Raw genomic sequence first — 26,026 nt, 5'->3', positions numbered from 1 at the left:
ATTGCTCCCTACCCCTGGGAGCTGCCTGCTGCTGGGATGGGCTCTGCCGCTGGAGCCCCGGAAAGGACTATGCCCCCTTGGCCAGGCAGCAGGGAGCTCCAAGCCCTGCCCTCCCCTCCCCCCACCAAGATAATGATGGGGTGTGGGAGGCTGGGAGACAGGGATCTCCCAGCACCAGCCCCGTGGTCATGGAGCTCAGACTGAGAAACAAAGATCTCCCTGCTGGTGGGGGCTAGAGTGCTTGTTCCCCACTCAGCTCCATGAGCATGGAGGTGGGTGGGGAACAGGCTGGGGAGCTGAGCAGGGAACAAGCTCCCCAGCCTGTTCCCCACACACCTCCACAATTGCAAAGCTGAGCAGGGAACAAGCTATCTAGCCCCCACCCTGCTATTGCAGAACAGGGGCTGGGAACTGTTGCAGTTAGGTGTGGGTCCCAGCCCCACACCCTGATCAGGCAATCAAGGGGCAAGGATTGGAAAGAGCTGCAAGGGTGGGGCAGGTACCAGCCCCTGCCCCAATTTGCTTGGGGGGGAAGCTAATGACAAGCCCCTTGCTGGGCAGGGAATCCCCACTCAGCTAGGAGCTCACTGCTAGCTGCCCCATCAGTGGATCAGGGCATGGGGCTGGGACCTGCCCTACCCCTGCACCTCTTTCAAAGTCCCCTGCCCTGATCTGTAGCTAACCCAGGTGCAAGGGGAGCTCAGGGAGACAAGGCAGGGATCTCCCTGCTTCCAGGGCAAAGGGTTATTGTCCCCAGCCCAGCAGCGAGCAATGTCCCAGCCTTGGCCAAGAAACAGCTGTCTCCTAGCCCAGTGCTTCCTGCCAGCCCCTGGGCTAGCACTCAGGGCAAACCCAGAATTCCCCCAGAGTCCCATTGCAGGGCCCCAGAAAGTGAGAGCAGTTTGCTGCCATTAGCAACAAATCTGCTCCTGCTTTCCTACACATGTAGACACCTGCCCAGGAATGTTTTATTCAGGAGTAAACTGGCTCCCAGATCTAATGCATGTGTAGATGCACTCAATGACACAGAAGGGCCTTCCATGCCTATGCTCTTCTTTTAATATAAGAGAGGAGCTGTTATTTGACAACAAACAAACAAACAAAAAATCAATTAAACAATGCTATAACCAGATCCTGCTGAAGTTCCTTTTTCTGTTCCTGCGCTTCAGAGACCTTGGCAGACAGGGAATGAACTTTGGTTTAGCCAAAGTAGACATCCTTTATAATAAAAAAGTAATGAGAAAAATTGAACCAGGTTAAAAAGGTAGGGGAAAAAGTAATATGGCTAAGAAAGAAATTTTAAAAGTAGATACAAAAAAATCCAAATAGATGAGCCTTTCAGAAGTGTGGGGGGGAGAGGGGGGGGAAAAGAGAACCCCATGCTTTGATCACCTGTCCACAGTCAGAAAATATGGCACTTGGCATGATACAGGAGAAAACAGCTGCTCTACTTGTGAGATTGTTAGATTTGGAACACTACGGCTTCTCCTGTCTTTGCTTTAAGATAAAGAAGTTGTTGCCACCACAAACTGAGACTGAAAACTGGAATTGAGACTATGCAAACATTTAGTCCAATTACACATGAATATTTTAATCCTTAAATAATGTTACACTTGATGTTCATCAGGTCTAAAATAGAAATCTAATCATAAAACATAGCACTGGACTATTGGCTTCCTTGCTTTGTTTTTGAGGGTTCACCATAGTCTACAAATAAGTTTTGTTCTGGTAGGGGCAGATCCAGGTGTGGGTGCAGCAGTGCAATTGCCCCCCCCTCTCTAGCTAACCCAGGTGCAAGGGGAGCTCAGGAACTGCTCCTGCCCCATCCTATCCAGCAGGGAAGAGAGGCAGAAATAGAAGCAACAGCAGGTAGGTGGGTTTCTTCTTCCTGCACCAGGTCCCTGCCACTCCCCCACCATGATCCCTGCTGGCTAGGGAGGAGGCACAGGAAGAAGAAATCTGCACCCCACCCCTGTTCCCAGCGGATGCAGGTGTGTGGTTGGACAGGGACCCAGAGCTGCTCCCATCTAGTTCCCGTGGGGTTGCATGGAACAACTGTGCAGGGTTTTGGGCTCTGCCAGGGACAGCTGCACTAATGCACAGGCTCCTCCTTCCTGGGGGGGGGGGGAAAGAGAGGTGCATCTGGACAGGGAGCAGGGGGAACCTAGAAGGAGGAAGGAAGAACCTGCATGCCAGTGTCACTGGCCAAGCATGGCACCCAATGCAGCTGCTCCCTTCAGTTCCTTGTGTGGACAGAGTGGGACAGGAGCAGCTCTGGGGTTCATAGATTCATAGATGTTAGGGTCGGAAGGGACCTCAATAGATCATTGAGTCCGACCCCCTGCATAGGCAGAAAAGAGTGCTGGGTCTAGATGACCCCACCTAGATGCATATCCAACCTCCTCTTGAAGACCCACAGGGTAGGGGAGAGCACCACCTCCCTTGGGAGCCCATTCCAGACTTTGGCCACTCGAACTGTGAAGAAGTTCCTCCTAATGTCCAATCTAAATCTGCTCTCTGCAAGCTTGTGGCCATTATTTCTTGTAACCCCTGGGGACGCCTTGGTGAATAAAACCTCACCAATTCCCTTCTGTGCCCCGGTGATGAACTTATAGGCAGCCACAAGGTCGCCCCTCAACCTTCTCTTGCGGAGGCTGAAAAGGTCCAGGTTCTCTAGTCTCTCCTCGTAGGGCTTGGTCTGCAAGCCCTTAACCATATGAGTGGCCCTTCTCTGGACCCTCTCCAGATTATCTGCATCCCTCTTGAAGTGCACCGCCCAGAATTGCACGCAGTACTCCAACTGCGGTCTGACCAGCGCCCGATAGAGGGGAAGTATCACCTCCTTGGATCTATTCATCATGCATCTGCTGATGCACGATAAAGTGCCATTGGCTTTTCTGATGGTTTCGTCACACTACCGACTCATGTTCATCTTGGAGTCCTTTCCACTTCCGTGCCACCCAGCAGGTCATTTCCTAGGCAGTAGGTGTGCTGGACATTTTTCCTCCCTAGGTGCAGCACTTTGCATTTCTCCTTGTTGAATTGCATTCTGTTGTTTTCTGCCCAGAGGTGCAGCACTTTGTTCTGTTCCTCTAACACAGGGCTGGGCAATTATTTCAGGTGGAGGGCCGCTTACTGAGTAGTGGCAAGCCATCAAGGGCCACATGACAGGCAGCCAGGGGCAGATTAATATTAATTTTCTAAAATTTTTAGGGGCCCTGCAGGCCAGATAGAATGGCTTGGCAGGCCACATTTTCCCCACCCCTGCTTCAATATCTAGGTCAGCAGTGACAGGAAGGTTTCCCTCTTCAAGCTGCTTGGCCAGCTCCCCAGTGTCCCCCAGTGGCCCACAGGTTCCAGCCACACCATGTTCCCATCCTCTCCATGGTGGGTGGGGTGGGGTGCAACACCCCTTTTAGGAAATTCTAGATCTACCCATGCATTCTGGGCAACCTTGAAGTCTTGGAGAGTAAAGTGATGGGGCTGAAACGCATCTACATTTAAGCTATTCATCCGTATTTGAACCAAAGCCTAGAGCACTCGTGGATATCGTTTGGCCATGTTCATTGTAGAATACCTACATGCTAGCATCCCTGCACTGCAAGGTCACAACCTAGCCCCAACATGTCTAAATGTCTGAGTTTCAGCACAGAAAGTCAGTCAGGTCTTACATTTCTCACATTTCAAGTAAGTTAAATAGCAGAATGTGCACACAACTTTTAAGAAAAGCATTAAAGAGAATGGAATGATAGCTACAAAATTAGTCCTAGAATATTATATATGTGCAGAAATTATCTGTCTTTTTTAAATCCATTTTGTGAAAAGATCAGATACTCACTGAAACAGAATAGCTTTTTAAAAAAAGAAAATTGGTTTGGGATGTTTCTGCAATAAGACCACGAGTAATTTAACCAACTGTCTAGTTTTACTATCTTCTGCTGAAATACTTCCCTCCAGCCCTGCTAGAAGAAGATAACAGTATTTGTTACATGCTGCCTGACAAAAAATATTCATCTGAGGTTGAACTCCTGGTGCAACTAAGACACTAAAGCATGACTCACCTGGCACACATTTGCAGTCTCCTTCTCAGTCTCCACCATTTCCCAGCACAACCAAATACTATACCAAAAAAAAGCTAACAAAAGACTTCACCGTATACTCTATGGAGTTTGAGCTGTAAGACTGGATCCAAAATAAATCTGCCTTTCTTTTCTTCAGTTTTTATTTATCGTAGTCTGAGAAGAATATACTATAGAAGCAAAATTGTATTAAAAAGTCATACTGTTTGATGGATGGGAATAAATTAGTTGGCCAAACTGTAAAAATATCTAAGTGTCATCAGCTACACCAGAGTACTGAACAGCTGCCCCAGGCACCATCTGCCAGGCAACAACCAGAAGTCGCTGCTGCCCCAGGCACCTAGTATCATTGTTAGACCTTTGAATCTCAGTGTTTTACCTCAGTACAATACTTAACAAAGGGCACACTATTCAATTGTCTTTATAATAATCAAGTCTTGCAATTTTTGGCAGGCTTTTTTAAAAGCCAGAATCTCTCAAGTCTTTGCAAATTTTTGTCCTTACCTCAAGAAGTGATACCATCCCATTTTGAGCAAGAATGAAATCAGACTCCCCTAAATCAAGATACAGTAGCTGCTATTTTCCTAGTAGCCTGAGGTGTGATGCTGCCTGTGATAAACATGCCTGTTCCCTAGGATCTATGATTTGAGGAAATTTTGAAAGAGACAAGGAGGGGAAAAGAGGTAAGAGGGAGGCTAATGAACAGTCTGTACATGGAATGAATCAGCACAAGTATACAGCAGGAGTGTTAACCTTAATACCCACAGGCCAGATCCAGCCTGCAGAGCTAGTGTGTGCAACCCCCACAGGACTATCAGAAAGATCAGGGAATTCAGAAGAGGAGAAAGCAAGGACAGGGCCTGTTGTGAAATCCAAAGTACACGTCCATGGTGGTGGGCAAGAAATGGCTGCATTAGCCCCCTCTGTTGCTGCCACTGCTCGCCCTACCACCATGCCCAGATCCAGCCCACAAGCAGCCCCACAGTCCAAATCTGACCCAAGGGCCCCGAGGAAATTTAACACCCCTGTTATAGAGGAATAATTATACCAGCCAATCTCCCTACATAGACAAACTTAAAGAGGATCATGTACAAAAATGTGGACCTGAGACAAAGGAATGCAGTAGGGGATACAAGGAAGAGGGGTAGCAGAATGTACGACAAAGGAGATAGTTGAGCTAAAGAAACAGAAGTATCAGGGTCATACAAGGAACAGGATTCAGAGAGGATATACAAGCAGGCAAGGGGAAGAAAAGGAGAATGCAACCTCCTTTTTACGTGGAGACTCCTCCCAAGAAGCAGGGGAGGCAGCTCTGTGTGCACAATGTGGGTAAAATATTAGTACTGCATAGATTAGTCTCAAATACTAAGAGAAAAAAAAAGCACAAACTACAGTGTCATTTTTAATTGCTCTTTTGATCCCATGATTTCTAAATTAATTCTATATTTTGAAGAGTTCAACTGATGATTTCTCAACACTGGAAGGGATAGCCGAGCTTTAACATTTGCAATTACAAATCCCCATTTCACACAAAGGATAACATTTCACGAAGCATCCAAATGACTTGGGAACCCAAGTCCCATTTTAAAACTTATATGAGTATTTAAAGCACTTAAACTACTTCTAAAAAACAGGTCCTGACTAATGCAGCAGGGTTGGAGTGTTTCTAAAGCTGCGACCATCCAGGAAATGCATGAGGGGACGAGATTTGTGTGTGTTTTGGGGTATTCTTTATAAGAACAACTGCATGGTTGGCAGAGATGTTAACCAGCTTTTGGGCACACACTGCCTTTCCACAGGTCTGGGAGAAAAGCAGATATGGTGTGAGCTAAATGGCAGATAAAACAAAAGCAGTTCCCTTGTTCCTAACTAATGGGCGCTTTCTGAGCAGCCTAATGAACTAGCATCTCCAACATTACAAGTCTCCAGCGTCTAGAATCTCCAGGCCAGCTGTGTTAATGGGGATCATGAATGCAGTTTATTTATGACCAATACACATTTGGCAATACACATCCTTAAGCAAGACCCAGACACCACTGAGTTTTGCCAAGAGGTTAGATGGTGGGTTTGGTCAGGCTGCCTCAGGCAGAGGGATTGGACTAGATGCCCTCTGGAGGTCCCTGCCAGCCCCACTTCTCTAGGATCCTGTTGTATAGCTCAAATACTGCCTATTTCTTGTGCTAGCTGAAGGGGAAAGTGCTTGCTTCTGAAGCCCAGGCACATTCTGTGCGTAAGCTTGCTTCAGCAGTGTCCCTGAAGACTTGGCAACCCTGAGGGTCCACAAGGAGTGGGCTTAAGCAACCAAGGAGTCTGGGACCTTAAAACCCTGGGAGCTCATGGAAGCTCAACCATGTGACATCTCAAGCAGAACTCCTCTGGACTTCCGGCACTTGCTTCAGGACCTTGCAAGGTCTAGTCCAGTGTTTCTCAGCCTGTGGGCTGACACCCAAGAGTGGGTTGTAAGAATATATAAAAGGTTCATAAACAAGCCTTAAAAATGGAGTCTCCTTTAAAGGAGAAAAACGTGGGAAACCACAGCTTTTCCCTTGCAGGCTGGTAGAGCTCCAGCCTGCAAACAGGGTCAAACACAAGCATGGACGAACCAGGTGGCCGCCTGGGAACCTGGGCAGAAAGGGGGCTAAAAAAAAATGGTAATTTCTGAATTCGTATTATCATTATCTCTGGCAAAGGGGGACCTGATACTAAAAGTTCACCTGGGACCACCAGCAGTCTAGGCACAGTGCTGCCTGCAAGGGGTTGCTTGGGCCCCCCCACACACACTCCCCCCCTCCCCCAATACATTGAAGGGATGGGACCTGGGAACAGCAGATCACAACTGGGTTGGGACTGGCCATTGATGTTTACAAATGGGTCCTGGCACAAAAACAGATGGAGAGCCACTGACGCAGCTCAAGGCAGGATCATCCCCGACTCCAGGTCTCTTCCTGCCCTGCTCATACCCCTGCTGGCAGGAACCTCCCCAGCTCCTGCAGCCCGACCCCTGCCTCGGCCCTGCCCACCCCCACTCTACACACGCACAACCCCCTCCCCACCCAGCTCCCGGGGCAGCACGAGCCCGGGGCAGGGAAAGCCGGCGGAGCCCAGGGGCCAACACCACCTTCCTGCTTCTGGAAGAGGGGCTCCTGGAGACAAAGCAAAGCACCCCCCTCCCGCCCCCACTCCACTGAAGCCCGCCGAGACCCTCAAGCACTAAGGCGTCTCCCTCCGTGTAATGACCAAGACCCCCCGGCCCCAGCGCACTCACACGTGCGGTCGCCGTCCCGCCCCGCAGAGCCTCCTGCACGCGGCGCCGCCGCCGCGGAACCAGCCCAACCTCGCGCGCCGCCAGGGCATGAATGAATCGCCCCAGCCCCGCCCATGTCACGTGACCGCGCGGGGCGGGCGCCCGGGTGCGGGGCCATTGAGTGCGCTCGCTGGCACTACCGTATTGCTGCGTGTGTGCGCGCGACAGACCCTGGTCCCTGCCAGCCCCGCTCCCCCGGGTGCATTGCTTGTGTAGCGCCTCTTTCCCCTGCTGGCTGAAGGGAGAAGCGCCTGGGTCCGGCCCCGCTCAGCCTGGAGGTTTGCACGCTGCCACCATCGGCAGAAAGAAAGACAGAGCGAGCCGGGTTCCCCTCGAGCAAGGGCGGGTGGGATTCCTTGCCTTGGAGCTGGAGGGCCGCGCTTGGCACTGTGCAGAGGTCCACTTACACTTTGACTCTTGGGGGGGGATCTGCAAAAAATACCCAAAAAAAACCCCAAACCGATTAACTAAATTAATTAAAAATGAATAAATAAAATAGATACAATAAATAAAAATTATTAATGTCCACCTAAGCAAAGGAGCAGTCCAATGGGAGCCCCCCAGTTTATGATTTTCAAATCTTACAGAGAGGGCTGTCATCTCTTATGTGGGGGGGAGGTTCATCTCCCCCCTTCCCTGCTCAGCTGCCCTTTAATTCACACCCTGGTATTGTGTGAAAATCATCTCTTCAGATACCAGATGCTGCAGGCGGAAACCTCTGCTTGTTTCTAAACACCTCGCTCTCTGTGGCCACATCTACACCAGACCTCTGCTGCCCACTGGACTAAGTAGCTCTACAATAAAGAGCTCTGTGTCTACATGTGCAGCCCTATTAGGCTGCAAACGAATAAACTCCGCAGCAGGTTTCTACTTGTAAATACCAGTATTATCTGCTGTGGAGTTTTTTTCATGCACAGCAATGCATGTGTAGGCGCTGACAGGGCTGGCTGGGGCATGAGGGTACTTCAGTGCAGGGGCTGCCTGCAGATTAGCCCCACAGTGGAGCACCCTCTGCCCCAGCCCGCCTTTCTGCAGCACAGTGAGATGGGTGGGAGCAGCCCTGAGCTAGCAGGCTGGCTCCTGGGGCCCCCTGCCAGCTGGGGCTGCTCCAACTCTGCTCCATGTGCTGCAGTGCAGGTATCAACACAGTGTCCAGGAGCAATAAACTCCAGCAGGATATGCACCAGAGTTTATTGCTATGCTTTAATATGCAAGTGTAGATGTGCCCTGTATATAACTGCCTGCTTTTCTCAAGGACTGGAATAGTAGGTAGCAGGCATGTTCTTCAAAAAAGGATCACATGTGTAAAGTTCAGGAGTTGTGTATTTTTCTTGTCATTTCCTCCCTTCCTCCGACTGAAGATCTCATCTCAGCTACTGTTTTAAAAAAAATTAGTCTACTGCCCCATACAGTAACTTTGGATAGGGCTCTTACTGCCTCAGGCAGGAGGTTAGACTAGATGACCTCTGGAGGTCCCTGCCAGCCTGACTTCTCTATGACTCTAGGATTCAGCAGTGTCCCTAAAGACTTAGCAGCCCAGAGGGTCTACAAGGCTGGAGCTTGGGAAGGAGCAGGCTTAAGTAACTAGGGAGTCTGGGACCTTAACACAGATTTTGGGAACCAGCTCAACCTTGTAGCATCTAAATTCCACCAAGATGTAACACAGGCAACCTGCACCCAAGAACCATGTCAGAGGCACCAAGGAAAGAGCCAGCAGGCTGCAGCCTGTTCAGAAAAAGAGAAGCTGGTGAGGAAAGATGCAAACACCAGGTGAATCACAAGCTGCGGACAAGCAGACAGGTGAGTCACCAGCTGGGTCTACCAGGGGTGTGTGATAACTAGACATGCTCATTTTAATACAATATTACGTTACAGTAAGTTTCTTTAGGTTTGCTTAGCTCATCACAGTGTTCCAGTACTCATAAAAAGGCCCCTGGCTTGTCCCTACACACAGACAAGAACACTATGTACCTGTTTCCTGCTAGCTCAGTGCGAAATCTGCTTGATGTCTGTTGTTCTTTGTTCCTATTCCAGATATGTTGTTGTCCTTAAACCAGACTGCTGGTTAGGTAGTATATTGAATGATGCAACCTGTATTTCCCATCCATTTGGGTACTCATCCCTGGCAGAGCTCCAGGAGCCCAGCATCAACAATGTGCAGACAGATGAATGTAGTATCAAATTTTAAAACCCACCTACTTATCTAGTGGTGGAAAAAAAAGAAAACAAGCATAACTAATGAGATAAGCCTTGAACACTCACTTACTCACTACTTTTCCCCTGTTACTGACCATTACCAATGACTCTGCTGTCTTATAAGGACATTTTTTAGCTGGAAAAACATTCTCTGACATTGTTTCTCTCCGTGGGAGCTTGATTTAGCTGATAGCATATTCAGACTCCAATATATTTCCTTTCCTATGCAGTCTGGGGAACTAATTTAAAATTAGTTTGTTTCCCAAATGTACCATGTTTTTTGTTTCCCAAATGTACCATATTTTTTGAATTTAATGTTTCATTTTAATACCGCCAAGTACAGGACCATTCATCAAGGAACACAGAATGCAGCCCTTTTGTCTCCAGAAGAAATAACTGTATTCTGGAAAGCTGTGACTCTATAAAGGATTTAGAAGTTAGTAGAGACAGTGTGATGCTGTGGTAAAGATGACCAACGAGCTCTTCGGATGCATAAATAGGGAAGCAGCAAATATCATCATGGAGGTATTTTGGCCAAAAGGCCAAACAAAAATATGCTTACAATATCTTAAATAAAAATAGAGAAATGATTGTAACATTTTTTTTCCCAGATCCATATTTGGTTTTGGAAATTGGCAAGTGTAAAATAATGTTCCTTTTATTGTTTTAACACGTCAGGCTTCTGATCATTTTAATGCAAAAAACTCAGATACAATCAGTAGAGATACAATAAATATTCACTTGGGTGAGTCAAGAATCAGGGCCCCCTTCCCCCAAAAAATTATATTAAGGGATTCTCTCTGCTCATAGTAGTTCAGAAGTATCTACAGACAGTCCTCAGACTTACAACATAATTGGTTCCTGAAAACTACATCTTAGGTCAAAACGTTATAACTCGGAACCGATTTTCCCATATGAAACAATGCTATAAACGGGGGTTGATTCCTGAACCAAGGCTCGATACCCTATTTTCATCAAAAATAACCCAGAATTTTGTACTCAATCAATTATAGATGAGTAATATAGCTACATTAATGTATTTATATTGTAAATAGCAATCATATTGATTTGGAAGGACTTCTTTGAGGTAACTTTGCTGGACTTTTTGAAGGGCTCTTGGTTGGACTTTTTGAAGGGTTCTTGGCTGGAGTGTTCTCAGGAGTCTTGGCTGAAGTTTGTCTGCTTTCTTAAAGAAAATGTCCAAGGAAGTTTGAACAGATGTTCTCCAGGGAGATGGGCAACTCAGCAAACTTGTTCGCTGGCATGGCGTGGTGTCGGATCAAGCGTTGTAAAGTGAAAACTGAGGTCAGAAAGTTGAAACAGGGTGTCAATTTATAAACGTTGTAAGCGTGAAACATTATAACTCGAAACGTTGTAAGTTGAGGACTGCCTGTACTAACTTCCTTTGGAGGCTGTTGCAATGGCTGATCATGTTTACCATTGAAAATATGTGTCTTATTTCCAGTTTGAATTTGTTGGACTTTAGCATCCATCTCTTGGTTACAGAACCCCTTAACACTCAGTATTTTCTCTGCATGAAAGTGCTGTACTTATACCACATAATTAGGTCATCTCTTTTAGATAAGCTAAACAGTCTAAGTTGTTTAAGTCTCTCACTGTAAGCCAATTTTCTAAGAACTGAAGTTCAACCTTTCTACTATAAAGTGACCACCAGGACTGTATGCACTATTCCAGCATCAGTCACACCACAGCTGTAGGCAGAAGTAAAAACACCTCCATGATGATATTTGCTGCTTCCCTATTTATGCATCCGAAGAGCTCGTTGGCCATCTTTACCACAGCATCACACTGTCTCTACTAACTTCTAAATCCTTTATAAAGTCACAGCTTTCCAGAATACAGTTATTTCTTCTGGAGACAAAAGGGCTGCATTCTGTGTTCCTTGATGAATGGTCCTGTACTTGGCGGTATTAAAATGAAACATTAAATTCAAAAAATATGGAGCAGTATTAGAAGTGATCCCCTTCAGGACCTCACTCAAAACACCTCCATTTTGTGATGATTCCTTGCTGATGACTGGTTTTGACATATAACAGTTAGACACTTCACCTGCACTTCTTGATAATGTATAGTGCTAATTTGAATGACATGCTGTACTAAGTCAGCTGCCTTACAAAAGTCACAAGACCATACACAAGAACTGTCTTTTCTAATTCTTCTATATAATTTTTGAGGTGGGGAGGGACCAAGACTGCACACAACATTCAAGGTGTGGATGCACCGTAGTTTTATAAAGGGGCATAATGATACTTGTTGTTTTCCTGACAATTCCATTCTTTATTCTTTCTTGACTGCTGCTGAACACTGCACTCATGTTTAAACACATCCAAAAATGTTACATCTGTGTAGTTACCTCTATTAACCAAAGGCATAATCTCATAAAAAAATGAACTCAGAATGGTGTGCGCACTCCTTTTTCAAAAAAAATCATGTTACCCTTCATTAATTATATTCTTAGCCTTTGATCTTCTAATAGTTGAATCATGTATAGGCCTTTCCATTAATTTGTCCAGGCCTGATGTCAGGCTAACCTACCTATGATTATATGAAACAAATAATTGCCCTTTTTGGAATATTGCTGCAATACTAGCGCTCTTCCAGTCTTCTGGAATTTCTCTGGTACTCCAAAATCTATGATCACTCAGCCAGAAATCTCCTTAGCCAATGACCTTTCCAGTATATTTTGGCATAATGTTGAGTATCTGGGGAGGGTAAGAGAAAAGCATCAAGGGTTTCTGAGCTCTTGTTCTGTCTGGAATCAGAAGTGGTGCTGAGGAATCATCTCCTAACTTCATTGCTGTTATCTAAGGTTTGTGTTTATTTATAAGTGTGGTATGTTAGATGTGAACCAGCTTCACTCCAGTCATAGTTTTCATGAATCATGATCAGTAATCCTATTTCTTGATTTTACAGCAATCCATCCTGCCATTTTTTACAAAATAATCCCCAGTATCTGTAGAGCACAGAATGAGTAAGAAGCACAACAGAAAAATGTGCTGCAGGTTGTGAGATATGATGAGTTGTGCCATGGATTTCAAGCCTTATCAGACAGCTTTGTTCATCCTTTGTACCCAATACTCCATAAACATTTAGAAGTCACTGGAGTGATGGGCTGCTTTACAAACATATGCATGGAAAGCAGAGACTTTAGGTTTGACTTCTATTTTCAAAATTTAAGACATGGAGTTCTCTCCAACCCATATCTCCCAGCAGGAATCTTTATAAAACTCACTGAACACAGTAAATCCTCCATGCATTATTAAGCACTCCTGGAGGAGTGAAGTAAAGCAGCATAAGTCACTTTGCAATTCATATCTATCATCTCACATTGCTCCCCCATCAGGCAAGGGGCAAGCCTGCCTACAGCAGATAGCCATAGACATCACAGTGCAATTAGAGACTTTTACTAACTGGAAACTTCTCCTTCCTTCTCCTTCTCAATCTAATCATTGAATACATAGAGGTGCTGTGCCATATTAGCACTGTTAGATGTGCAAACACCTATACGTGATTCCTAAGATAGACCCAGAGATTTCAAACAGAAATTCATAATGTCAAAAACATTTTATCCTATTCTGGTCTTTCTGAGTTCTTTGCAACAGAGGTTCTTTGCTCTATTTTCCCATGCTTAGAAATCAAGCGAAAGCTAAGAGCTGGAATTTTCCATGGAGTGCCTTAGGTCTAAAAAGGTTGAGAACCACAGGCATAGAGGGAATAAACTAAGTCAAAGAAAAGGAGCCAAGTCTGGTGCTTGTACATGTGCCGGGGGTTTACTTCCCCTAAACTGAAAACAGTGGGTTTTTAATTGTGACAATTAAAAACTCACCATTTCAATTTAGGAGCTTCTGTCACTGTTACAGAACAGCGAAGGCCCCTGGCCATGGGCGAGTTTCTCTGGGGGGGAAAAAAAAACTGGAGAGGGGCCCAATCTTTTTTTTTTTTTCTGCAGAGCCTGCCCACTTCTCCCACAGCTGGGGGCATTGGCAATGCGTAGGGGTTGGGTACACATCCACCCCGAGTGTGGCGGTGCACCACCTGTGAAAAAGCACTGCCAACACTGCCAGCAGCTGTGGGCAGTCCGCATTCACCGTTGGCTACCAGTGACACTGCCGGTGGCATCTGCAGGTGGTTGCCAACCGCCAGTTGGTGCACACCACTGCCCCCCCACCCCCCCGCCCCTGCCACCAACAGTGCCACAGTTGCCTGCAGGAGCTCCCTATGCCCCCCCCTCCCCCCGCCTCTGGGGGCACATGGTATTCATGGCTGGGGAGTGAGCTACCAGCAGCCCATGAGTTGCAGGGTGCCCAGACCTTTCCTCTGTTGCAGTGGTGCCCCATGTGGCCCCCTGGGTGGGGTGCCAGCTGTGCAGGGAGCAGCACCGGGGGGGTGCCACCACCACAGAGGCAAGGACCAGGCCCTCCTGCAGCTCAGGGGCTGCACAGCCTGGTGGTAGCTCACACAGGCAAGCTCTGCTGAGGAAAAAAAAAGTGGCAAGGGGCCCAATCCTTTTTTCTTTTGTTTCACGGAGCCTGCCTGCCTCTCCCACAGCTGGGGGGCAAGCTGCTGGCAGGCCTTGAGCTGCAGAGGTCCCCAGTCCTTCCCTCCACAGCAGCAGCACCTCCTGGGGGGTGCTGCCACTGCAGAGGGACGGTCCAGAGGCTGCCAGCAGCTTACCCCCTGGCCACAGGAGAGGCCGGTAGGCTCTGCAAGAAAATAATAAGGATCGGGCCCCTCACCACTTTTTTTTTTTTTTCTCAGCAGACCCTCCCCGTATGAGCTGCCACTAGGCTGGGCAGCCCCTGAGTTGCAGGAGGCCTCGGTCTTTCCCTCCACAGTGGCAGCACCCCCCAGAGCCACCCAAGCAGGATGGGGCAGATCGCAGGCAGCACCTGGCCTGATCCAACTGTGCACGGGGCTCTGGAAGCCTGAGCATGCTTGGGGAAGTTTGGGCTCGGCGGGCTTCCAGCACCCCATGCACTGCCCCCACCGCCTTCCTGCCACAAGGGACTGCATGGAAACAGGCTGGCTTGCCCCTGGGGAAGCGCACAAAGGCAGCAGAAGGGCAGCTGGGTGTACTAGCAGCTGGAGAAGGTGACAGGGACAGTGCATAGGGTGCTGGAAGCCCACCAAGCCTGAGTTTCCAGGAACCCACCTGGGCTTCCAGCACCCCATGCACCATCCCCACTGGCTTCTCCAGCCACCAGCACACCCAGCCACCCTCCTGCCACTCTCTGGACATGTACATGTGTCAGATGTTTTTGTCCACAATGGGACAATTTGCCACAATCAAACTAAAATACATTGGAAGTGGTCTAAGTTGCCACATACTAAAAATTTTTGACACAAAAAAAACTTTGTGCACAGATACATGGTGATGCCATTATGCTATTTCTCATGACATTTTGTCACATGTACAAGCACCTGTCATTTATATTTCTTCATAGGCAAGAGGAGAGGGCAGGGAAGGAATTGAAAAACTGCAGTCTAGCCTAGGTATATAGCACTTGTTTCTCCTCCTTCAGGCTTAGGTCCCTGACAGATGTTAAAGTAAAAGTGTGATGGGCTCTGGTGTGGGATCCCAACAACTGTGCTTCCTGCTGTACCACATGAGCATGGCAAGAGGCATGATTGTGGGATCCCGCATCAGATCCCATCACTCCATATTGCTCGTGCAGGGGGAACCCAATCTAGGGCTCCCCCTGCACCAGCAAGCTTGGATCCCTGTGCTCCTGCAGTGGGGAGTCCCAATCAGCTGGCAGGAGTTCCCAGCCGTAGGAGTACATAGTGCTGCCCAGGGGTCCCAGCCAGAAGAGCTCATGGTATGCTCCTCTAGCCGCAAGCCCCAACTATTGACCAGAGATCCCAGCTGGGAGCTCCATGGCTGGAAGCTCCAATCAAGTGACTGGACCTCTCAGCTGCAGAAATGTATGGTGCGTTCCCATGGCTGGGAGCTCTAATCAGCTCAGGGACTATCTTAGCCTCTGGAGCATATAGGAATCTTGAAATGCTGGCTACATGTTTAATTAAAGATGTGATAGGAACCAGGCACAAAGTTAAGACACATATTTTGTGTAATAGCTTTGTGACTTATTCCTTGCTTTATCATTCCCATAACGGAATGGATGTGTGGCCAGATCACTATTTACGACATGATTAACCAGCTAATTATGTCTTAAGTGTAATGTCCATCAGGGGCTTTAATTAGAAGAGGGCAGCCTCAGATGCACAGCAAGAAAAGTTTTTCCATCTCCTTTCAGTTCTCTTTGTCTTCTCTACTGCATTATTTATCCCAGAATCACCATGACTACCTACATAAATTTAAATACATTAAAAATCCATTTTTAAAGAAGCGGTTAGCAAGGAATGGTCCCAAATAGGAGGAAGAAAACAATATAATGACTAATGCAAGATTACTGTCAAGCAAGTATACATAAGACAAAGGCAACATATATATATATATATTCACTGTCTCCTGGGAGAGTTGCTTCTCTCCCAGGAAAAACCCTGAGTTTACAGAAGTTCAAGATTTTTCTCCTAAAGTAAAAATGACCACTCCATGAGAAAAATAATCTGGAAACAACCAGGGTTAAATCACTGCCAGGAGAGTTTCTCCTGGGAGAGGAAATGTCAGTATATGTTCTCTTCTGAGCGAAATCCTAGCACAGTCCTCTAGCACCCCAGGCTGCTTTGCTCCTGCTTGTCCCCACAGGCATACAGTGTCTCTCTCGCTGGACTTTGCGACTCCAGCAAACAGAGCGGAGCACACTCTCTTCCCAATCCCACGTTGTGCTACAGGCAGACACAGACTGACTCTGAGCAATCTTGGTCAGGCAATCAGGGCTGCCCTGTGCATTGCTGCCAATTTGTCTCCAGACAGTCTGAGGGAGTCTGCAGAACTTGCTGAGATGTGTGCATGGGGGTCCCCCAGGTGCACAGAATCAGCACTGCAAGTTCTCTGCTCTTCAAGGTCTCAACATTTTAATGTCTACTCAGGTGTCTCAGGGTAGGTTTTTCTACCAAGAAAACAAACTTGGGAGAATTCTCCCAGATTATTTGAATGTGTGTATGCAGCCAAATACTAGAATTTCTTGTTAATTCTTATTCAATACCCAGAATTATGATGTTTGAGAACCCCTCATATATGTACATGATAACATATATTAATTAGAACATTAAGTAAGTAACAGTGGGTGCATCTATACGTGCAGTTAATGCAAATCAATAAATTCTGGAGCAGTTCTGAGCTGGAATACTTCTGGGTGCAGCATCTACACATGTGCCCAGGACAACAGCAATTTGAGCCATGGCAGAGGAGGCCCAGGTTGGCTGGAGCCATGAGGGGTCAGCCCCAGGCTCCAGGTGACAGCACTGGGCAGTGGAGGGGCTGGCTGAGGCATAAAGGTGCTGAACCTGCAGAGTCACATGACTAGGTGGCAAACGAGTCTGTCTCTCAGTTGGCTGGCTGACCAGGCATAATTTACACCTGCAGTCAGCATCTACACATGCATTTAACTGCAGTTAATTATGCCACCATAAGATAATACTGTCCCCAGCAGTACTAGCTTACACCAGTATAAATTCATTTACTGCGGCCTAATAGCATCACAAGTGTAGATGGTGATGCTTTACTCTACTGCTAATTAGTCTACTTCATAGTTAAACGCATGTGTAGATGCACCCAGAGAATCCTATCCTCTTGTAATCAATGATGATAAATTAACTTTTCCATCATAAACATAAAGTTCAAGTGACAAATTACTGGATAATAAATAAATAGGAAGGATGATAAAACTTCCACACCCAATAAAGCACATACTATCCCAGCAAGACAGGATTCTTCATACAAAGGTAGCACAATAAGTAACAGGATATAGAAAAAACATAAAAATTTATAAGGCTGTCTTCATCCAGGGCTGGATTAATGCATAAGCAAACTAGGCACATGCCTAGGGCCCTGGGCTACAGGGGGACCCTGGTCCTTCCCACCAAGGTGGCAATGCAAACAGCCCCATCCATCTCCCTTCCCTTCCCCTCTCCTTTGCCAGCCTTGCTGCCATGATGACTGCTTCCTAGCAGTGGCTCCAAGTCCTGCTCCCTGCGGGCGGCAGGACCAGGGTGGGGAGCAAGGTCTCAACCAGCACAGGACCAATGAGTTTGTTTGCCTAGGGCCCACTAAAAGGTTAATTCTGCCCTGTCTCCCTCTGATTGTTCATCTTTGTCTCTCTAAAATCATTTTCGTCTCTTTTCATAAACAGAAAGAGGTACAATGCTAGCCCCATCTGTAGAATAAAAATGTTTCATTATAAACATAAATATATAACCTGGCATGTAGTTTTGCATAAAGTATCCATTTTGTCAATACAATCTGCTTTTTTCTTTGCCAGATAGTTGGGTTATGGCACAGGAACAAACATCATTTCTGTTAGCTACAGCTTTTTCCCTGCACTATAAAGATTTTAAGGATTATGCATGGCTGGAAAAGCAGCAACTACTGTTCTACTTGTCCAGCTTTGCCTGTGCATCCTTCTCACTTGCAGGGATGCACAGGGTCTTTAATATACAGTCTCAGCTGGGCAGAAATAATCCTGTTTCTTCTTGGGTGATGTTTTCCAGGGACTCCCAATATTTGACCAGCATCTAGTTGTGAGCTGTGGTAAAATTTTCAAATGTGGTTAAGGGCTTGGCTCTCTCACCTCCATGCTAAGGCAAGCCTACATATATTTTGAGGCGTGCCAACTATTTGCTCCAAGTCATTGTACATCAGATCCTGGAAATGAGGCAGGGTAGTTGCTCTGGAGTTGCCTTATGTACACATCAAAAAACGTGTCTGACAGAGAACTCGAAGGTGATACTGGGTGTATGCTCTGGGCCACTCAACTGGCTATACTCCACCATTTTTGGCAGGAGCACACCCTGTGTAAAAGCAAGTGGGCAGGGCACACTTCTCAGTAGCATTCCTAGGCTTTGCATTGGGGTGGGCAAAATGCGGCCCAGGGACTGGATGCGGCCCGCCAGGCCATTCTATCTGGCCCGCGGGGCCCCTAAAAAATTTAGAAAATTAGTATTTATCTGCCCCTGGCTACCTGTCATGCGGCCCTTGATGGCTTGCCAAAACTCAGTAAGTGGCCCTCCGCCTGAAATAATTGCCCGCCCTTGGCATAGAGGAGTGTAAATATATCACTGAGGAGCTTAAATCTCATTAAACTTCAATGGTGCTTTGGCTCTGAACATGTTGAAAATTTTTACTTCAGAGTCTCAACACATAAATGCTAGGTCTATTGGAGCCAGATGAGAATCTAACCTTCTAGCTGTAAGCCACATTATGCTTTGTAAAGTTCTTTTTGATAAATGATTTCAGACATCCTTCTACAATATTTTCCAGCTTCTCATCCTAATAAATCACACCACTTTTCTACAGAAGTAATCTTCTGGTCTGTGCTAGAACAGATTGGAAGTGATCCTTTTAATTTTTAAATATAAGTTATTTTGATAGTGCTGTAGCCTCACCTAGAGCCCTCAGAGCTTCTGTCTGAGTTCGCCTGACCCAAATTTCAACTGTATATCTTCACTAATTACGATGTCAAAAGGTTAACATATCATTTACCTTCTGGATTGGTACAACTAAAACTTCCTTATGACTAAATCCACTATCACTGATATCCTCTCGGCTGCATTGCAGCTTCCTGACAAGGCTGGATTAAAAAGCAAAACTAGTTCCGCAGAGATGTAGTTTCCAAGCTAATCTTCCTCATCAGAAAAGGTGGAGCTGGTTCCAATCTCAGCCATCTGCTGCTCACTGATGAGCCTGGTCTCTCTCAGGGCAGCAGTATCAATATTAAAGCAAACTAATGCCCTGGTGATAAGCGCCATCCTCTGAGCAGACTGGTTTGATTCAGGTCTACCCAGCAACATTCAGACGTTTCACAAGGCTACAGAGAGAGTAAAATTTCTTGTCTGGTGTTTGGCTGTGGAAGGATAACACATCGGGCCCACCTAACTGGTCAGGTCCATATGAAAGACAGCACCTTTTCTGGCCACCTCTCCCATTCAGCTAGGATGCATTGTTCTGATTGAGAATCTGCATCAGCTCTTCTGCTAGTTGTCCCTCAGTGACTCAAAGATTCTACTGTAATTAAGGTATACATAAGAAAAGGAATTTTAAAAAGGTCATAATTATCAGGAGATCTCATTGTTAGTTATTGGATACTCTTGCACATGATAGATGACAAACTCCCAGAGTCTTGGGCTTTATAGCTAAGCAATGATGGACACGATTGATAAGAGTCTTCAGATAAATGAAGGGCAATTATAAAGAGGATGAAAATAGATTCATAGATTGTAAGGGGCTGGAAGGGACCTTGCAAGATCATTGGGTTCATCTCCCCTGCACTAGGCAGGAAAGATAACTGGGGTCAGGTGACCCCGGCAAGGTGACCATCCGGTCTCCTTTTAAAGATTTCCAGGGTAGGTGATTGCACTACCTCTGGAGGGAGTTTATTCCACAGTCTGGACACCCTAACTGTGAAGATGTTTTCCTAGTGTTCAGCCTGAAACAGTCTTGCAGGAGTTTGTGGCCATTAGTCCTGGTTTTCCCCATGGGTGCCCTGGTGAACAGTTGTTCACTGAGCCCTTGATGTATTCTCCTAATATAGTGGTAAGATGCTACAAAGCCCCCTCTCAGCCTCCTCTTTTTTAGCTTTTCCTCATATGGTTTGTCGTACAAGTCTCTGATCATACAGGGACTCTTCTCTGGACTCTTTCAAGCTTTCCCATGTCCTTGTTGAAGTGTAGCGCCCAGAACTGGATGCAGTACTCCAGCTGTGGTCTCACCAGTGCTGAGTAAAGCAGAAGAATCATTCCTTAGTTTTGCTTGAGATGCATCAGTTGATGCCCTGCTGGCTACAGCATCATACTGACAACTCGTGTTCATACTATGGTCTGCTATTACCCCAGGTCCTTTTTAGTCATGGTGCTAGTCAGTTTGGTGCCACCAAGCCTGTAAGTATGTTGGGAATTGTTCATCCTCAGATGAAGCACTTTACACTTCTCAATGTTGAACTTCATCTGGTTCCGATATCCCCAACTTGCTAGCCTGTCTAGGTCCACCTGTATCTGCAGCCTATCTTCAAGAGTGACCATGCTCCCCCATAATTTGGTGTCATCCATGAACTTGGCCAGTGAGCTCTTCACCCCCACATCCAAATAATTGATAAAGATGTTGAATAGCACTGGACCACGCACAGATCCCTGAGGGACACCACTGGCCACTTCTCACCAAGACGACACAGATCCGTTCATTAGAAATCTCTGGGACCGACCCTGCAGCCAGCTTCCTACCCACCTAACTGTCGAGCAGTTAAGCCACAATCCTCCAATTTTCCCCATAGAACATCATGGGAGACCAGATCAGAAGCCTTTTGGAAGTCTAGGTATACAGTGTCGACCTCCTCCCTCTTATCCAGGTGGTGAGTTACTTGGTCGTAGAAGAAGATGAGACTGGTAAAACAAGACTGTGGCAGGGCACTGTTGGTGCCTGCCACTTTAAGGGCTGAGCCAAACAGCCAGCAGATGTTTGATTGCAGCAGCCATTTTGAGATACTAGCTGTCTATATAAAAGCACCAGGCAGAAATATCACCTGGCTGAGCTGCTGTATGAAAACATCTGCAGGTAGGAGCAGGTTCTTGGTCCTGGGCATGTCCTAAAGCTGCACCCTGCTGGGAGTGGGTGGCCTAATGGGGCTCCTAGTGGCATAGGAGCTTCCAGGTAAATACCAGACCAGTTACCACCCTGGTAGAAGGTGGGTTGGGGCGCCTCACTAACCTCTAGCCCTCACATCACTGTGGGTAGCAGTTGGGGCCAGGCATAGCTATGGCCACTTAAGCCCTCACCAGGGAGGGAAGCCCCATAGTTCCAGTGAGGGGGTAGAAGATGTGGAGCCCCAGCAAGGGTAGGCCCCAGTGAAGGGGTAGAGATGTGGAGCCCCAGTGAGAGGGAAACCAGAGGGCTGGGAGCCCAGTGTGTGTGAGAGTTTGTGTAGAGTTGCCCTGGGAGGAACCAGGGCAAGCTTGGCCCTGGTCAGGTAATTGGCTGGCCACTACCCTGGTGAGGGTTTTGAGAGAGGCCCAAAAGACAGTATGTCTGCCACCCAAGGTGTGCACTAGGTAAACCCTATGGCCAAAGGGGCCCACTCCAAGAGGGAGAAAGGTAGTGTAAGTTTTTGATGTATGAAAGAGACCCTGTGAGAGGGGGTGGAGTGTGACAGGCCCTAGTGAGAGAAGGGCGGTATGAACGTATGTGTATGAGGCCTGACAACAAGGGCTAATCTTACTCCGGCTGTAGGTCAGGAGTATGTGTTACCTGGATGCCATCTGCATGGCTCAGGCTGTGGTGTAGGGGAGGATTGGAGCCGTGGAGAGCGCCCCCTGGCATCGGGGCAGGAATGGGCAGTCTCCTGCCTAATGAGAATCAATTATGAAACAAGGCGTGGCAGGAGAGTGAGGCAGGCGGTTAGCCCAGGAACAGGTGGGTGGGCCAACGTCAGACCAACCCAGAGAGAGCCCCCTGTTACAAAGACCTACCCGTGATGAAGCCATGCTGGCTGTCGCTCAGAATCCTACCTTCTGCAAGCATGTTGCACATGGAATCCTTGATGAATTTTTCCAGGATTTTCCATGAGATAATAGAATCACAGAAGTAGGGTTGGAAGGGACCTTGTAGATCTTCAGGTCCGACCCCCTGCCTGGGCAGGAAGAAAACTGGGCTCAAATGACCCCAGACAGGTAGGCATCAAGCCGCATCTTAAAGACCCCCAGGGTAGGAGCCAGCACCACTTCCCTTGGAAGTTGGTTCCAGATCCTAGCCGCCCTGACTGTGAAGCAGGGATAGAAAGCTAATTGGCCTATAGTTGCTCAGGTCCTCTCTCCTCCCTTTCTTGAAGGTGGGCACAACATTGGCCCTCTTCCAGTCTTCAGGGACCTCCCCCAAGTGCCACAAATTTTGGAAGAATTTTCCCAGAGGTCCCACGATGACTTCAGCCAGCTCCTTCAGCACTCTTGGATGAAGTTTATCCGGTCCTGCTCACTTATCAATATCTAACTTTTCAAACTGATCATGCACTAACTCAACATCAACAGTAGGAAGGCAGTCATTCGCACCATACCCATTCTGAACCTCATCTAGTATAACTTTCCCCTTAGTCTGGTGAAATACCAAAGCGAAGTAGTCATTCAGAAGTCCAGTTTTCTCCTGAGTATCAGTAACCAATTGTCCTAAGTTGTTAAGCAATTACTCCATGCTTTCATTTGTTTCATCCTGTTCCCTACATACTTAAAGAAGGACTTCTTATTGTCCTTGATTTCTGTTGCTAGTTTAAATTCAGTTGTTGCCTTAGCCTTTCTAATCTGCTCCCTACAAGTGTGGGCTGTTGTTGTATAGCCCTCCTTGGGGGCTGTCCCAAGCTTCCATTGTTCGTGTGCCTCCTTTTTCAAGAGGTCCATGATATCCCTATTAAGCCAAAATGACTTACCAGCCCTTCTGCTACCTTTTCTCCACATGGGAATGGACTTCTTTTGTGCTTTGAGGATTGTGTCCATGAGAAACGACCACTCTTTGTGCACTTCTTTCGCTTTTGGTCCCTGGTCTCGCAGCGCTTCTCCCACTATTGCCCTGATCTTGTTGATATTTGCTTTTTTGAAGTCTAAAACTTCAACCCTGCTAGCTGATTTGCCTGCCTTGTGATGAACAGTGAATGTGATGGTTTCACCTCTATATTCAAGTTGCTCACCAGATCGTCTTCTTTGGCCAAGACCAAGTCTGGGAGAGTTTTGCCTCTGGTTGACCTGTGCACTTCCAGAGTCAGGTAAAGCTCTTTGATACAGGTCAGGAAGCAACACAACCAATCCAACTTAGCTGAGTGTTCCTCCAAAGTGACGTCTGGGTAATTGAAGTTGCCCATGATGACCACGTCCCATGCACACATGGCCTCTGCCAGTTCTTGAGAGAACTCTAGATCAAGGTTCTCTCCCTGGTTTGGTGGTCTGTAGTATACATCTACAGTTAGGTCTCTCACCACACCCTCTTGTCCCCTCTCCCCCATAGTTTGACCCAGAGGGTTTTGAGCTGCTCTTCTTTGGAGCTGATGTTGGTCTCCAAGAAAGTGTACTGCTCCCTCACATAAAGAGCTACACCTCCACCTTTCTTCCCTACTTAGTCTTTTCTGTGCAGGGTGTAGCCCTCTATGGCTATGTTCCAATCATGTGAGGAGTCTCACTAGGTCTCCATAATCCCTACTAGATCACAATGCCTACTGGAGAGTAGGAGGGCTAGCTCCTCTTACTTGTTCCCCATGCTCCTGGCATTAGTGTACAGGCACCTGAGCCCTCCAATTGAGACCCTAGATTTCCTGTCACACTGAGGAAGAACCATTTCCTCATCTCTTGCAAAAGTGGCTCTCCTAGTGTCCCCAACTTTGGAGCTTTCTTATGTGCTGGTCCCCGGCATGCTTCTGTCAGTGTTTCCCCATCCCGCGGTGATCTTAGTTTACAGCCCTATCTAGAAGATCAGCCATCCTGAGGTGGATGCCATCCCTTCCCAAGAGTCCTCTCTCCCTGAAGTGTGTGCTGTGGTTGAAGAAACTGAAGTCCACTTGGTAATATCAACACCGGAGTCGTTGGTTCACTTCTTCGACACATCCATCCCTCCTAGGTCCTCCTAAGACAGAAATAGGCCTTTCTCTGTCGCCGTAGGAGACAGGACTAGGAACCACAGCCTCAAACTTCTGCAGAGAAAATTTAGGTGGGGGATTAGAAGGAACTTTCTGACTATGAGTACTCAGGTACTGGAATAGGCTACTTAAAAACATTGTGGAATCTTTATCCCTAGAAATTGTCAAAAGCAGGTTAGCTAGATATTTGACTGGGATGGTTTAGTCAGAAATAGTCCTGCCTTGAACTCATAGGACTGTTCTAGCTCTACTGTCCTAGGATCCAAAGAACAAATGCATCTTCTGGCAAACTGATCAAGTGGGTCTAGAGGTGAGGAGTAATGAAGGTCATGTTTATAAAGGTCAAGCTTCTTATAATTTTGCTTTATGTGTGTGAAACCCAGACTTTGTAGAGATGACATTTCCAGCAGCTGGAGCAAGTCTGTCAGTGTTTTTTTGCTTTTCCTCCTGATGGTCAGATGCTTTAACTAAGATGCCAAGGTGATATGAGTTGGTTATTACAGATCTGGAGTATTTATAATGAAAGTGTGTAATGTGGCAAGTCCAGCAGCACACAAAAGATGAACACAGACTGAATAAGTGGGATATAGCCACCAAAAGCAAGACCAGGTACATAGGCATTTTATTGACCAACAGAAGTTCCATTTTGGTCAGAGTAGGATACCAAATGATTGCTGGCTGCAGACAGTGATAATTTGTAATGCTTGAAGAGGGATAATGATGATGATCTGCAAGTCTTAAATACTGATGGTGGCAGAAGTCGCAGACTGTGTGGTCATGGCACAGGATTTTGGGGGAGCTTTGCAGGTCTGTGGTCAATTTTTAGGTCAAACATTGTCTTGCATAGGGGTTGGCAAACAATAGCCCAACAGGCCTGCAAAACCATTGCATCCAGCTGATGGAGCTGGGGCTTCAGGAGGGAGTTCACTCATGCTACATCACAGCCAGTAACTTCCCTGGGCCATGCCACAGCTGAGTGATAGAGAAAAGCATTGGCAGCTGCAGCCAGGTCCTGGTCCTAGCCTACTTTGGACCTGAGCTGGGCCCACTGCTGGAAAAGGTTGTCAACCATTGTAGGTCACATGCACATATGTTGCATCACTAAAAACTTCCTATTAATAGCTTTCAATTGAAAAGCCATTCTCCTTAGGCTCAAATGTCTAAACTGATTCACCTTAGATGCCTTCAGTTGATCATCTCCAGTTCCAGAGGATGAATGATAATGATGGCAAGTTTATAAACTGCTGGAAAAAAGACCGAGTTGGTTGAAATTTCTGCAGAGCTTATGGATTGGACTAGGTTCTGGCCAACACTGCAACTCTTAAGGTGGGACCTGGATCTTACAAAGGCCGCTTCGTCCTAGGTGTTACATCTGGCACTATGATTTAACATCCTTCAGAAGTTTGGTTTCTTCAGAAGGAAATAACGTTTCAATTCTTTCCCAATACAGGCCAACACCCTCTGTTCCTATTAAGTCTGCTGAAAACATAAAAGAAACAGCACATTTATTGTTTCCAAATCAAGTGATGTTTTTGAGACACCTGATGGCCATTGAATGGCTTTCTCCTATAATGGGCCATGTTTGAATGTGATGGTGAACAACTGAGTTTGAGACCATGACTATAACTTAGGACTTGGTATACTCCATAGCAGTTCAGTAGCATGCTGTCTAACATGATTTTTCACAATAATGCCTAAACATG

The 26,026-nt window shown here is 46.8% G+C and overlaps 1 protein-coding gene across 2 annotated transcripts in view; it reads right to left on the bottom strand.

Annotated features, from left to right (window-relative positions):
• MRAP2 (melanocortin 2 receptor accessory protein 2) overlaps positions 1 to 7,445 on the bottom strand; it is a 50,191-nt gene extending 42,746 nt beyond the window's left edge. Inside the window, exon 1 of one of the 2 annotated variants that reach the window (XM_019496910.2) lies at positions 7,345 to 7,445. In XM_019496910.2, the coding sequence (XP_019352455.2) occupies positions 7,345 to 7,433 (89 nt within the window). In that variant the 5' untranslated portion in view covers positions 7,434 to 7,445. The remainder of the gene's footprint in view (positions 1 to 7,344) is intronic. The other variant, XM_019496909.2, reaches the window with a different exon arrangement.
• Positions 7,446 to 26,026: the final 18,581 nt, after the last annotated feature.

This window comes from Alligator mississippiensis, chromosome 1, assembly GCF_030867095.1.
Source record: "Alligator mississippiensis isolate rAllMis1 chromosome 1, rAllMis1, whole genome shotgun sequence".
NCBI classification, from domain to species: Eukaryota; Metazoa; Chordata; order Crocodylia; family Alligatoridae; genus Alligator; species Alligator mississippiensis.
The sequence above is the reverse complement of the archived record's forward strand: the minus strand, read 5'-3'. Positions and strand labels throughout refer to the sequence as shown.